Below are 16,265 nucleotides of genomic sequence, written 5' to 3'. Positions count from 1 at the left end.
TCTGATCTCCACCTCATCCAGGTTACCGCCCCAACCTGAAGTGGGCACATCCTTCAGCACTGATATCTCCAGAGGAAAAGGAGAGAAGGGCCAGCTACTCCCCAGACTGGCACCATGAATCCAAAACTCAAGTCATGGTCTTTGGAGGCCTAATTCCTGTCTACATAGCATCCTCTATGCTGGGGCTACTGTTAGTAAAGGTTCTACTGAAGAATCTCATGTGCCAGTGAGCATGGGGCACCAGCACGATGCAAGACACTAGGAGACAAAGTAGTCTTAGAACGATGAAGACCTACACAGTAGCTCTCACTTTAAACATCGGGATCACAGACTAACCATCCTGGGCTCTCTGTGGCAGAGGGAATGCCCTCATGGCAGTCATATCCAGAACAGCCCAATAAGGAGAAGCCTCTGAAAAGGCCAAAAAAGAGACTTGGAATAATTTACATAAAATCAACCACCATCTATAAGTAGTCTGAGACTAGCTAAACCAAGCTTGCCTTCAATAGCTATTCATCAAAGTAAAAGAATAGGTGTATCTCCAACCTGCAAAGATGGGCCCCTAGCACCAACATGACCTTCGTAAAGACCTCAGGGACTGATATCAGACTGAAGGGTAAGATGGTGAATGAAAGTGGTGTGTCTCCAGTACAAAGCAGAGATACTTTTTGTGAGCCTGCAGGATCACCATTTGAAAGTATGTGTCCTGGTGGGGTGGTCTGACGACACACCAAGATGGCTGGCTAATCACAACCCTCTAGCTAGGGGGAACTCTTACAGCAGATTTGCAGTTCCTCGCTGGTCCAATACTGGTGTGAGATCGGGGGTGTGGTGCAGAGCTAATGCGGGTGTCAGCTGCTGCGGAGGTCAAAAGTCAGGGAGAATAAGCCACGCAGAGAGATGGGGGGCTTATTTGTCTCCTTAATCTTTTGCCTGCAGCACTGTCCTGAGGTCGACAAACTAGCCAGGCTCCAATTACAATAAGATAGGTCCCTTAAAACAGTGCACAAAATGAGAGGACTGCAAAGAGGCCGTAGCACACTACAATGCCGAGAGGGCTTGATGGGGCTTGTTGGTATGGCAATTGAGCAGTGAGTCTGGTGAAACTAAATATAATATGGGGACTGACATTATGGCACAATCTTTGGGCAAACGTGCAAAGTTGATCAGAATTAAGGTAAGCGGTCTTTTGAAAAGCGCAGAAACGTCAGATGGAGTAAGAGAACTGGCCTATGATTAAGTTAGCAAATAGATGGCATGGCTAAAATTCTGCTCTGATATCTAAAGCAAAGCCTAAAAACAATTGATGAGAAACTGGTCATAGTAATTAAGAGGCTTGATCACCTGACTGAATCCCTTAACAGGTAAAATACACACCTGGATGGAGGGGACAATGGGTGTCAAATCAAGAAGACAACAGTACCAAACATGTGAAACGACTGGTGAAACACGGTTAGCAGTGACTTCTCGAACACATGGTCCTAATGCAACAATGTAAGATTCTAGGTGTCGTGGAGTCAACACACGGCTAAACCAGAACTGTTCCTGGAAAATATACTATCCAACGTGTTTTGGACAATATAACTTTAAATCCATGTTTATGATCAAGCATGTTCTCTGCTTGCTGGTGCTGAAACTTGTCCCCAGTGCAACTCCACTCCCAATCATCACCCGTATACCCAGTTACCTTAACAGGGATGCTATGCTGTGGCCTGTAAAAGAAAGGGGAACCATGCAATATCAGGGATCCAACAGTGCCATCTAACCTGATTTCATCATTACGGTGCAAGCTTCTGCAAAGAAAAAAACATTTGCACTCTAAGGGCATTCAATACTCCATGCAATCCTCAGTTTAGTTACATGCTGAAGCCGGGGAAAGCAGAGGTTCTACACAAACTTTAAAGCTGAAGTGAAATTTGCTAAAGAATGTCAACAGTGAGGCATTTGTGACCCAAAGACCTTGACTCAAGAAAAAAGAGACAAAACTTGATAAAAATTTAACAAGTGAAGTAGAGTGATGCCTATGACTGGCTGTAAAGGTAAAACTACTGCAACACAAAAGTATGATGGACGGAGTGCTGAAACGTTTCAAACACTCACCCTCAGTCATAGATCTGGGTTTAATTTATTGTTCCTTTGCTCACCATGCCACCCCAGTTTGGACCCAGCCATATGCAAATCAGTCTTGACCCTGCTCCCCATGGGAACAATCCTGCCCGGACTGCCAGGCCAGGTCCTTCCTGGATCAGAAACAAGCATCCTGGGACCAATTTTGGGGTATCACCCCTCATCAGCCAGGCTAACTTGAAGCCAGTGGCACAGTGAGCAAGGGACCTACATCTGGGTATACCCTGGCCACTAAAGGCAACTTAAGGTAAAACTACGGGACAATATCCTGCATTAAAGGTGACAGCATAAAGATGACCATTATATAGGTTATGGGGCTCTGCATGTTAGTATGTCAGAAAGGACAATTCAAGAAGATATACATCTTTATCCTAAACTCTCAGAAGGACAAACCTCGAAAGAAAACCTATCCCTCTACAGACATTGTTGAAGATTCAGAAATTCAGGAATCTGTGCTTGTAAGTATCAACTAGCAGAAAATACCTGTGGTTAACTGTGCTAATGCTGGTGTTAAGAGTTTTTTCTACTATGCTGATGTTAACTATTAAAATGATCTCTTACATCTGCCTTTTCCTGACCCTTCCCCTCACTTCTGTGGTGGATGTTTTACATTTGGTTTTCTAACACTTTAAAGAAAAGCAAATGAATGGGAGTTTGCATCAGATTGTTTCAGGTGCATATCCACCTAGGTGTAAATGAAACTGTATTTGGCTGAGATAGAAAACCTGAAAGCCTGAGCTAAGTCCTCCAGGTGAGATCCCACTTTCAATCTGTACTCCACATCCCCTGGAACGTAGGAATACAGCCTTACTTTTTGATGATTTTGTTGCGTTTTTCCTGTGAGAAATTTTCCAGCTGAAGAGAGTCATGTGTAAGAAAGCCAACTCCCAAATGGAAGAAGTTGTTCCACAGCTGTAAGAAACATAAGAGTGAAAATGTAAAGGTCTATTGTGAACACGAAGATGCACAAAACCAGAGAGATCATCATTACTCTGTTGTTTTAGTCATCTATAAAAACAGGTTCTTGCTCAGTAGCTATGGAACATACACTACTGCTTACCATTCATTTGTGGAAAGTAAAGCAGGTACATACTAATTGCTTAAAAACAGGGGGCATTTTGTAATGTTAATAGATTTGTGTCCGTGGATAAAATCTTCAGAATGTCCTATATGGATAGGTCCACAACTTACATTAGTGGTGCAGAGTAGTCTTGTTATCATGCATGAGAATCTCCTACGCATTTATGTATGCAATATATTTTCAGAGCACAACTTTATTCAAACATGCAATGGACCACTGTACAGGAAACCTGAAAGTATTTTATAGCATTCTGGTGAACTTAGCTTACATCAAATTTGCAAGAATAGTTAATAATCAAGGTTCACACTGAACACGCGAGTTTCAATTCTTTACAGAAGGAGGACAAGATTGTGTTGAGCCAAATATCTTGGAGTAAGCGGTCACAGAGGTTAAAGAGAAGGCTTAGCTGGGTGGTTTATACTTCACACATCATACATTTGATGTGACTGATCAATGTTCACAATGCATTCACTACAGCTGTTACTGTTAATACGCACAAGACCAGCTCTCAGTCACGATTTGTAGGTTGAGAGCCAATAATGGAGTTTCTGGCATTAGAAAACATTGGCATCTGCTACAAGAGTTCACCTAAGGACCCCAGTCAAAAATCTGCTTCTCTGATGGCAGGTTATTAGGCAGGAGAATGCAACTCAAAAAGAGCTCACCTTACGTATTCCATAATTTAATTTACATAGTGATGAGCCGCTGGATCTCTTGGCTGAATGAATAAAGCATTTTATAGTACCGAAAAGGGCCCAGACACTCAACCTTTGAAGTATCAAATCACTACCCATGTCATGAAGTAAGTGACACCTGCAAAACTATGTACAGAAGACATCCGTCTCCATGCATGTGGATGCCCCTTTCAAATTGTATTCAGACACACACCAATGGGAAGCAGCAGCTAATGGCACACTACTCGTGGAAGGAGATGGACTAGCTGGGAAGTTGTAGCATTATACTATTTAAGAAATCCATAATGCTGAAAGGCATCAGCTATGTGCACTTATATCAATGGCAAAGAGCTTGGGAGACTGTTTAAACCATTGTGTACTCTCACTACAGGAACTCAAGCTCACTTTAAAGGTGACATGAGAAGACAATAGATAACAATAAACCTGATACAAATATTTGAAGTATATATGTGTATTGTGCACATGGTCACAGGGAAGCAATATACACCCTGAAAAGAAATTACAAATTGGATGAGCAAAACGTAAAGCAAATTACAGGCTGGGAACTGTGAAGAATGAGTAAGAATGTGGGTTCACAGCTGCATATAGGTTAGAAAAGGGAAGTTGAATAGAAGTGTCATACATTTTTCTGAAGATTATGTAGTTAATTGAAAGGAGGATGGGGAACGGAGTCATGAGTTTCTGAAAAAATAAAGGAACAAATTTACTAGCTATTGTATCAACTACACACCGTTAAGTCAAGGAAATTATAACAATTTAGACCTTGGAAACCATGGTTATGAAATGTATGCAGCTATATATGGTCAACTAAATTCCACTAAGAAAATATTCAACAACCAAGATCATCTTCCAGAGCCTAACCACATGTTCTCCACTGATTATTCTAACCCACCAACCACCCAAAAAGGGTTGAGAATAGTGCAAAAACATGACGTCAACAAAAGTGATCTAGGTCATCAAACAACAACAATAAAATCAATGGATTGGCAATTTGAGCAGCGCTGTTAGCAGTGTTGGAAACTCAAATTAAAATAAAACCAGACTGTCACACACAAAGCTTTTTTTTAAGAGAACCACAATTAAATTATCTGTTTTGTGAACATCACCATATGCCCACACACCACCCTCTACCTTCCGTTAACTATAATGATAGCTGTGCGCTCCTTCACTTTTCTTCTCACATTAGAGCCCTCATCCATGCTACAGTTGCCAAATCAAACATAGGATTCTGTATAAGAGCCACTGACAGCAGCCCTGACAAAAACAAAAAATGTTTTCATCTGCCTAGAAATTACAGAAATCCTCAAAACACCAAAATTAACTGCTTCAGCGTCACTTGAGACAACTGCTGGATGATTGCTAATCTACGTTCAAGCACGGTAGAGGAGTAAAACTGGAAAGGGAAATCTGTTGAATACTGAAAGTAATCATGCAACAATTTAGTTGTTGCCCAGAGATTTGAGTGCCTAACTTGATAGTCTTAGTAGACATCTACCATCAGAATGACTAGACTTAAGGAAGGTTTACAGATGCTGCACGAACATCAAGTAAAGCAGGGTATAATGGTTTATACTACTCAGAACAGCACCTCACAAACTAAAAATATTACATGGTGACTCCCTTTGAGTAACCCTGACTGGTCAGAGCCACAAGCTGCCCAGGGCAGAGCTAAGGTTTCACAAACGAAACCTACTGGTCCTAAAGGGGTTGGTAAGTATTACCCAGCCAAGGTGCACAGCCACACCATTTAATGAACCCCATTTCCTCACAGTGCAGCCCAATCTGCCAATGGCAGGAGCTGGCTACGATCCACCACTTGACTGCACTGGTGACGTCTGACTGAAAGAGGCACTTTGGATATGCTTGCCTGGTGTTCCTGTACCCAAGTTCAAATACTGGGAGCATCCTCCAACATAACTGAAGTGACAATGGTCTTTGGAGGAGAATTAGCCTGCCTCATTCACTGAGACTGCCTTCAAGGCAATCCAGGACGTCATTGGAGGGGAACGGCAATGAAGTGTGCCTATATATTTCTCTACTTACGCAGGATCTCTGTAACCTGGTCGACCACCTCAGGGAAGCAAAGGCAGACACAATGTTCACTATCTCCACTATACAGGCCACAGCCGCATACATTTCACACACAGTGAAATGAATGGAGGATAGGATGAAAGATAGGGAGGGGAGAGCCTACCCTAATAAACTTCATATTTTTGGAGTTCAAAGTGGGTGGTGGAAGAGTGATCTGACAAATTCCTCACCCAGATTTCTCATAACATGGATCAAGAAAGGGTGCCACCTGAAGCATACCCCGCTTTGTAACTAAGAGGGCACATCAAGTTCTGTTGCCAAGACCTTCCACGGAGGTATTATTTTTTTTTAATTACTAGACTGCCAACTTTATGATCTGCAATAATACATGCCGTGTACTGCCAGTGGAAGAATTTCTCTGACTTGACCAAGGTGATGCTCGTCTCAGACTAAACTCACCTTGCCTAGCAGCAAGTTGAAGGCAACTCTTGGAAGAAAGGCACACTTCCTTAAAATGTCTGAGCTGGCATGTGACTGAGTTGAGGAGCAGAGATCTGTAGCACCCCTGGGCTAGAGTGCAGTCTGGTAGGGGACAGGAATTCCTCACTTTGACAACTGTGAAGATCACAAAAATTAACTGAACCGTATGTCTCAGACCAGCTGCAACAATGAGTGTGATGGCAGACCCTGGTGGTTTGAGGGAAGCTACTAATCAGAGATAATGACCCAAATAGAAACTGTGCCATCAACGGCAGTTTGTGACCTAATACTATTCTACGTAACAATCTGTCTAACTTTAAGTGTTTTTTAAAATCTTTTGTGCAGTCTCTCTGCTTTCCTTGGTATTCCACATCTTGAGATTGAGGAACAGGGTGGGGGCCAATCAGGTTGAGCTGTTCCATTTTCTTTCCTAGCTAGTCAGAGGAGCAACACTGTCTACTGAATGACTATTAATATCAAGGGAATGAGAGGACTAACTTATTCCTTCACACAACTTCCCAAATCATAAGTCTAAATAGTAAGATGTGCCGTTCTGGAGAAAAACATCAATGTATGGAGCTATAAATAACACTGGCAATTTACCTAACGAGGTCCAAATATATAATCCTTAGTAGGTTGCACAGACCATCACCCATCAAAGTGGCATGCTTTATCATTAGGTCATGCAAGATCAAGGCCAAGATCTCGTCCAAGCCCCTGGTGAATAGGTTGGTTGCAGTCAATCTCTGGTCCACTGGATCAAAATGGCTTTATCATAGTACAGGTCAATGTATCCAAGAAGTGCATATGGCTCTTTGCTGTGCTCGTGAATTAACTAGTTTGAGTGCACTGATCCTAATGATTTTGAGAATGATTTTGATTCTCTGCACTGGGAGTTTCTCATCCAGGGCCTGGAAAACAAACTTCAGCCCGGGATTATTAACATGGGTGAAGATTCTCTACCATCTACGATGATGGACTTATGTGAATTTATGTGAAGATGGCCTGATCAAGGGACTTCAATGGAAAGGCGATATTAAGAATCGGGTATTATTGGATGCTGATGACATGCTGTCATTCATCCACTACCCATGCTGGACTGGCCAGAGATTAATGGTGATGCTAAATGTCTATGGTGAGAAGTTTGGCCTGGTCAACAATTGTGATAAGACTGTCTCAGTCTCAGTACAGGGGAGGCAGAGCAACAGCAGTTCAAACTGTATGTTCAAACACTGAGTTTTAAGTATTTGGCAAAACCTAACCACATTTTTGTCATTCTTCCGCAAATGGAGTGCCCCAGCATCTCTATCATATGTAGAATGGCACTGTTCCAAATGATGGCTCTCCCAAGACTTTTCTACATTCTCCAGAACTATCCTTAAGACATTCCATCAATTTCTGACATAATTCAGTCCTCTCATGTGCTATCTAGGGACAGGAAAACAGCCCCCAGTCTCCCTTAACAAGTGTTAGCAGTTAGTATGTGTTGGCAAAATGGGTATAGTAGATATGTGTTTTTTTTACTAGACAGTGCATTCATAAATGTCTGGGTTGTTGGGCCCCAAGACAACCCTGCTTTTCACCTGAAAGCGGATTTGTTTGAAGGACTGCTCTTGTGGACTGCTCTCCAGTGAGTGCTCGCTCCCCTACCTGACTCAGCGGTTGTCACCTGATATCGAAGGCACTCAGCTGCACTCACTGAGAGGTAAGGTCGACATGCAGGATGTCATTAAGGAGTAACCTTTCAGGTGCACTATACTAGGTTGTTGGCTTCTTATTAGGATTTCTAAGTTACAGGATTTGTGGGACGGAGTAAACACAAAATCCTTTGAGTGACTGTCAAGAGAAATTGAGCTAAACATATCCCAATTGTCTAAATATCTCTAATCAAGACATGCCTTAGAACAGGGTTCTGCAAAGTCGGTCCTGGAGAGCCGGGTCCATGCCAGGTTTTTAGGATATCCACATTAAGAAAAAAAGATGTTTCCGAAATCTACATGTTTCTAAATGTGGATATGCAAAAAATCTGGCATGGACCTGGCTCTCCAGGACTGACTTTGCAGAACCCTGCCCTAGAACAACAGGCAAACCTGACAATCAGACCCAAGTTCAACCCCTTTGAAGCTAAAGTTGTGCTTCAGACATTAGATAAGTGTGGCATCTCACAAACATACATATCCTTGGTGACAAACTCTCCATGCCCCTTACTGGGTTTGCAGTCTTGATGGGATACGGACTAGGGAACATTAGGCGTAGAAAGAGGATAAGATGGCATCTCATGAGCTGCCCATCTCCACCCTCCTCTAACTGATCTAATTAAAGCATTTCCACAAGAGGTATCACAGTGCCGACGAGCTATGGCGAATGGGCAGGGGCAGCTCCCCAACTTGTCCTTATTCCACTTGGTTTAGGGCTGTCAAGTGCTCTACCAATATTGGTGAAGGATTGATTGCAATCTGTCTCGCTCTGTGGGCCACCCTATTGATCACACTCCTTCTATATGGCTCCTGGGTGTGGTGGAGTAATAAGAGGTTCCTGGAGTACATGAACTTTAGATGGTCTGGGTCACAACATGGCCAAGTGAGATAACGCTTAATACTGATGGGTGAAGGAGGCCCCACATCTGTGATTTGTGTGAGTGGGACTGACCAATGCACATAAATGGAGACACATGTCAGCCCAAATGGTGCCCTGCTGTGTCACGTAGGCTCTCATTATTCTAATGAGACTACTGGATTTTGAGCAGCAAGATCGTCCACAGTGTGGGAATCTGAGTCTGGCCCACTGTGGGTGACACCTGTCGCTCTAAATCCGGGTTTTGCTCCGGCTAACTAGCAGTGCCTCATCTCTACCACAGGATAGGGATGATTGGGCAGCCAAGCACATGACATATTTAGGCTTCTCAGGGAAGTCGTGGTCACTCAGGTCTCAACCGGTTCTCTCATTCACACTTCAGTCTCATATATAAATGACAATAAGAAGCAGTATACGTTTTAATAACTGGTTTAATAAAATGACTGCATTTTAGATAGCAAAGCGTGAGCTGCAATAACCAGGACGACACAACATGACAATATTAAAATGGTGACGAGGAGAGTGAAGCATAAGAATAACGCTATTATATTGTCACTAGAAGTTATGGACTATTCCCTATCTAGATCATAATCTGGGCACAGCATGTTAAGCTCTAATTCTGCCTTTGCAGGTTCCCCCGGGAGGACATCGACCCTCATACCTGAGCAAAGGCCTGTAGTCTGCATTAGCATCTGCAGAGAAGCATTCAGCAATCAGCATACAGTCATGGTTCCCTGGCTGGAATCTCCCTCTTAACGTGTAATGGGACTAGGAAGTGTTTTCATAATAACACAGCTGATGTTCTAAGAAAATGTCCCTACGTAAGGATGTGTATTTTCTACGAATGTTGGAGACTAAACTTCTACCACGTTCACCGGCAATGTACCAAACTGTAGCCTTGACTGAAGCACAAAGTGATCAAGAATGTCGTTTGAGAACACAGTGCTGGGCTAAGCAAAACAGTTAGATAGATGACATTAAAACAAGACCGTGAAACTGGTTATTGTAAAAATAACAATGCAAAGCCAAATAAAATATATCTAGGTCAAAGTGTACAGCGGCCTAGTGTATTAAACTAATGTGCATAGAGCTATAACTAAAATGGCTACACAACAGCTGTACACAAGAGGATATGGGGGCCTCTGAATGATTGCTTTGGATAACTGGATACATGTTCTACTGATTTACTTGTATTACCTGCTTTATATATTGTTGCACACAAAATACATTGTGAATATCTGTCTAACACCTATGCATGTCTATTGTGCAGACATGTGATGTGAGCAGATCTGGGGTATTCCATAAAACGGAGCTGCTCTCCACCTAAAACCTGGGAACCATCCAGGGTTCCCGGCCCTTTTTTGCATTGCTTATGTGGCACTCTAAACTTGAAAGGGCATTGTTTTCACTTGTATTATAAGAAACAACTCAGTATCCCTTACAAAGCAATCGATAATCTTAAAAACATAAAGGTACACAGCTCATTGAGGCATTCAAATGCCCACCAACTTACTAAATGTGTGTTGATTACCTAGCAAACAACAGTACAAGAAGACACACTTTCCTTTAAAAATCAATATCATGTCATGTTAGTATAAAATATGAGACTGCACATTTCATGGTGGCTTACATATCTCCAAATGTTAACTAGAATCCTTCACTGGTTGAAAAATATTTCCAATAGTACCCATGTTTTTTTCAATAGACTGTAGTGCATCCCCGCTTTCCACCTGATTCCATTATGCATTATGACTTTATTATTCCATGTGGAAAACAAAATACAACCTAACACAGCTGATTAGTCTCCCCCTATTTCCAGAAACTTAGTTTCCCATAAAAATGGGGGTATCCAAATATAAACATTAGACTAAATTCAAGAATGGAATTTTTATAGCATCTTTTTTGCAGCTCTTTTGCAGGTTGAAATGATGGGATGGACTCTAAGGCTCCAAAGATGGAACATTATACTAGACCACTGATGGAATGTTTTTTTTTTTCCCATCACAAATAACAATGAGCAGGAGTCAAGGATAAGTATTCAAATGTCTCAAATGTGAACACTTTTTTTGCAAAAAGGGAAATTGTCAGGGGTTTGCCATGTTGAGTACACGGCTACCAACTGCATTCATCTATGTTTATCATGTTGGGTATTTTCTAGGAGGTTGAAATAACTGTCTTGGCCTTCTAGCGGTGTAATCAGTCTCTGAAGAAACAGCAGAAACTTAGAAACACACTTTTCGTCCAGTGGCTTTTCACACTGCTGCTGTTTGAAATTCTTTGTTTAACAACAACATATGTAGCACTGCCAAAGCTGTATAACCTTACCTGAAGTTCAAAGCTAGCCTGGTCCAGAAAATACTTATTCAGAACTTCAGAAAATTGGTTCATTGCCCGGAGGAAAACCCTGAAAAGGAAGAAAAGAAAAATGAATACAGCAAAACAAAATTAGAAATATAAACGTCAAATCAACACTGCTAAGGACTGTGGGTCACTGCTAACATCAAACTAATCTCAGGAGATAATTTGTTTGTGCAGGAAAGCTCAGACATATCAACATATGAAGAAAGGATTAAGTTGAACCAGGAGGTAAGCAGAAGCTTGTTCAATGTAAGTTCCATGGTTGCCAAGCATTGCTCCGTGAAAGAGGAAGCTGAGATATTGAGTATAAACATTGATCATGTCAATAACTTCCCCCTAGATTCATCTTATGTAAAGGTATTTTTGTGGACCAAAGTTAATCACTCCTGGGCTATAGGGTTCTTAAAAAAATAATTGTCAATAATTGTGAAAACATTGAGAAATAATGCAGATTCTTCCTTAAGAATCCCACTCCCAGAAGATCCCTGATTCACCTGTTCTGCATCATATTCATCACCATCCAGTCACCGGCGTAGACGTTCTTCTCAATGAGGTCTTTAAACATGATAAATGTCTCCATCAGGAAGTCCTAAGGAGTAATGTACAGAAAGTATGAATAGTGCAGTCACTGTTCAGATATGACGTTTAAATAAGGAATGTGAATAACCTTGAATCTATTTGCAAGTACAGAGGAGGATAATGCGACTTCAAGGACTTTGAGGTAGTGTTTCATTTCAAACTCATGCTTGTGTACATGGAAATGCAAATAATCTACAGTCATGCTTATAGATAACAAAAATAAACTGATTGGGATAGAGAATGGTTGACCGAGACAAAGCGGAATGGGACTTGTAAAGAAAAATTAAATAATGAACTGACAAATGAATGCCTGGGAGAAAAGCAAAGAAGAAACAAGGAAAAGTCTTAAAAACCAGAATGAACAAAGCATAGACAGCAGAAGTAGTGTAAGCTTGAAAGACTGAAACTACGAATGTGTGATCAACAAGAAAAATTAATCAAAAAAATCATAAAACAACAGTAGTAGCAAATAAGGGAAAAGAAACAAGCCTGTAAATAATGCCTACTTGTGTAGAAACGTCAACAACACAATATTGAGCTTCTGTACACAGCACAAAAAGAGGACACTTGAGAATATTTCCCCAGTTTCAGAAATGCCAGCTTGACTTCAAGAACACAGAAAATTGGTAATATAGAGATAATTTCAGACCAGGTTTGTGTCTGCCTGCAATTTGCTGCCCGTAACCTGCTGTCATCGTTGCTAGTGACTGTAGTCAGCCGGCTTGGGTGGGACTTCGTCCCCCAGCCTGCATCAGTTCTGTGAGCGGGGCAGAGGAGAGGATGAGCGTTTTAAGAGCATTTGGTTCCCGCTGCATGGGACGTGCCCGGGACTTCGTCTTCGTCTGTCATCAGCTGGAAGAGGCTGGGCTGGGTCCATCCTTTTGGCTCGTGATCATCAGGGTAGGAGGCTACTTTAAGCCGTACGTACCTCCATATTAACTTGTTTTTCTGCTTCCCCATCCAGTAATATATATTGTGGTCAAAGACTTACCAGCACTCTTTATTTTCTGGACAGCTGTTATAGTTTATTGTTCTACTATGGCCAAAGAAAGAATTTGGGGGCTATGGATGCTGCTGGCTTTTCTCAAGGCCTGCTCAGTATCATCCTGGACTCCTTTCTAGCGAAGGCTGTCGGGGTGGTTTTCAAAGAAATAGACTTAGCTGAACAGTGTTTATCTCTTGACTTTTTTGAGCTCCAAATTACCCCTGCGCAGTCTGCTCCAGCTGATCTACTCTTGGATGGTAGGGAGGGGTTTACAGAGGAGGTGACACAGATTTAGGATCTATGCTATCGATGGACCAGCCAGATGCACATACTTTGAGGCATATTCCAATGGAGCAATATTTTCCCTCTGACTCAGCAGTTAACCCACCTGTTAAGAGAAGGCGACAGTCCAGGAGAACACTTCTGAAGGATGCCTCATACTCTGATATTGACAGCTCCAGTGTGCCTCATATGTTGGTAGTAATTTTTCTAGGCTGAAACTTAAGGAGTTGGTTAAAACTGTTATGCCTGACTTTTTATTGCAAGTCAAAGAGTCTATTAAAGTCAGTTTGTCCTTATTAAAAGACAAGCTGCAGGCACTGGAGGTGAAGGTCGCATATCTGGTTAATATGCACTCTTCAGTTGTCCCAAGTGGTCGTTTTGCTATGTCAAACTCTAATGTTGGGGATACTACGGGTCAACTATCCACAGACCCCAGGGGTCTTGAGCAGTCAACTCCCGAACAGGGCCTTAGATGGTCCATCGAAGTAGGTGGTGCCAGCCACAGGGATTTCATGAAAACCTCTGCTGGCCCCAGGAACTATTGTAGTTCCTCGTTGGGGACTGTGTGGTTATTAATTGCCACTACCCTGAGTTAGCGCGGTGCCTGATTTTTTCTTCTCCTTCCCATTTTCATTTACACAAAGGTATTAGCCTAGTTCCACGGGGCCTTTTTTTAAAAATAAACATCTGTGGCCTTGAGCGGCCTCAGGTTCCATACACCCCTTAGCTATGGGTAGGAAAGGTTGAGTGACTTTCTAAGTCCAGGCCCCCGATTGTGACTAACAGGTTCCCCATCTTATCTAGCCTGGAGGACAATGATTGACTCTGTGATGTTGAGTGTATTTTAACTTGTGCCAAACGCCGGTTAGTGGGAACGTTTGCCTGTATAAGCTCACCTCTTAAGTCTGATCCCCTTGGGTCATCAGGAGAAATTACCTTGACCCATAAAGTCTCTATGTCTATTTTGAACCCTAACATCCCATCTGTCTGCAAAACGCAGTGGCGGAACTGAATTTGAATCCTAAAGCAGCAGAAACTAAAACCGTTAATTCTTTATCTAGTGGTTACCGCCTGGTTCTTTGACTGTAACTGCTTCTGATTTTAATTTTGTACCTTGTAATATTGCCTTGTAATATTGCTGGATACCAATCCAAGTCTGCTGACCATGAGTGGTTTGATTTTGTTTCTAATTTTGACATAGTTATGCTGCAGGAAACTTGGGCACTGGAAGACAGTTTGGGATGGGTTAGTTAGTTTCTGCATCAATGCTGCAGTGGTTGCCTGGCGGAGGGCAAGGGAGGTGGGCCTCTCAAGTAATTTGCACACATTAGACCATTTTAATCATATGGACATCTCTTTTTGACAAATCCAACTTTTTTGTAGTTAATTTGTATAACTCGGTCTGTGAACTAGACTGCCAGACTGAAGTTTTGTTTACTGCCTTAGATATTTAAAAAAATAGATCTTGGTCTTTGTTTAATGAGTCATAATGAGGGGCGTGTAACGCTAAATTGGGGTGCCAGCCTACACTCCTTGATCCTTCTTTGATCAGGAACTGTCATTATAACCCCGGAAGCGTGGATGCTTGGGGAGGGGGAAAGGTCGTGGGGTAGTTGTAGGAGGCTTTAAACAGTTTTGGTTTGATTAATGTAATTGAAATTTTGGGCAATCTCAATAACCAGAAACCCACTTTTGTGGGATGGGGACAAGGGTCTGTGATTGATTTTGCTACCTGGGATTTAAGTAATCTTGTTGCATCAGGGAGTGTGAGGGAGAATGAGTACAGCAACCATAACCCCCCTGTAATGGCTCTTAGTTTCCCTGTTTATTACCCAGTATGTTAACTATCTGGGTTTAAGGGCTTAGTCATTAAAGATCAGGGACTTAAGGTCAGCTGGCGTAGGGTCCACATTAGGTTTCGCTTTCCCTAGTAAGAGCTAATTATAGCTTATTTATGGACACCTTATTTGTGGTGAATTTCTCTGCATATGAAACCCTCTACACCTTTGGAAAATTGAACTGCTCCATCAGGAATTGAATTAAACAATGTGGAAAACCTTGAAGTAATTCTTATCCTGGGTGGTTTGATGGTGCGTGCAGGCCTGCATGTAAGAACTTTCATCTGTTACTCAGGAGGAACCTTAGAGAAAGGTGTTTGGTAGCCGTTGATAGATGTAAATATAAAAGGGTCACCAAGGAAATGAAGTGGGATATCAAGAGGAAAACTTGGGTTAAGTTGGTCCAAGACTGCAACCTGAAGGATGCCTCAGGTTTCTGGAATATTGTAAATAAAGGGGCTCCTCATGCTGTTCCCCCGGAGGGCCTAGGAGCTAATATGCCACCTGATGTTGGTTTAAGCACTACAGTAGTGTCTATTCTTTTAGGGATGATTCAGGGAGTGAGTCTGAGTGTATCCCCTCCCTACCTCTGGATGCTAGATTCACCCTAAAAGAAGTGCCGCTGGCTATAGAGGAAAGCCCGACACGGAAAAGCACCAGGCCCGGATGGGGTGCCACAAGATCTTTATAAGGAAGATATCCTCCTTTGGGCCCCCATCATCACCGTGTTTTAAATGAAGCTGTTATGGAGGATGTAGGAGACTTGCCCTTGCAGTACCCCCCAATTTTTGAACAGGTGTCTGATGCTAATTTGACTAAATGTGTGCTGGGATCGTGCTAATCAGGCCCCAGCGGCTGTGTTCTTTCCCTGAAAGTGTAACATTGTTTCCACAATTGGCAATCCCTGGAACAGAGGTAAGTCCCTTGTAAAAGGCAGCAATGGTACCAAGGGTCCTGTGGACAGAGAGGGTCCCTAAGGGTTGCAGCACAGATTGTGCCACCGTAAGGGACAGCTCACCAAACACATGCACACTGCCTTTGCAGATTGTGTGTGTCGGTGGGGAGAAAAAGGTAAAGTCAACATGGCATACCTCTCAGGGTGCCATGCCCACAAACCAATGCCTGTGGAATAGGTAAGTCGCCCCTTTAGCAGGCCTCACAGCCCTAAGGCAGGGTGCACTATACCACAGGTGAGGGCACAGCTGCATGAGCAATATGACCCTACAGTGTCTAAG

General features: G+C 42.5%; 1 protein-coding gene across 1 annotated transcript in view; it reads right to left on the bottom strand.

Moving 5' to 3' along the window:
- The window catches only part of DOCK5 (dedicator of cytokinesis 5), a 799,955-nt gene that overhangs the window by 233,800 nt on the left and 549,890 nt on the right, over nucleotides 1-16,265 (bottom strand). The window contains exons 29-31 of the mRNA XM_069214140.1: nucleotides 11,841-11,935; nucleotides 11,314-11,392; nucleotides 2,939-3,039 (exon numbers count right to left, since the gene is read on the bottom strand). Of these exons, the coding sequence (XP_069070241.1) occupies nucleotides 2,939-3,039; nucleotides 11,314-11,392; nucleotides 11,841-11,935 (275 nt within the window). The remainder of the gene's footprint in view (nucleotides 1-2,938; nucleotides 3,040-11,313; nucleotides 11,393-11,840; nucleotides 11,936-16,265) is intronic.

Source organism: Pleurodeles waltl, chromosome 11 (genome assembly GCF_031143425.1).
Source record: "Pleurodeles waltl isolate 20211129_DDA chromosome 11, aPleWal1.hap1.20221129, whole genome shotgun sequence".
Lineage (NCBI taxonomy): Eukaryota > Metazoa > Chordata > Amphibia > Caudata > Salamandridae > Pleurodeles > Pleurodeles waltl.
This window is presented reverse-complemented; position numbering and strand designations above follow the sequence as displayed.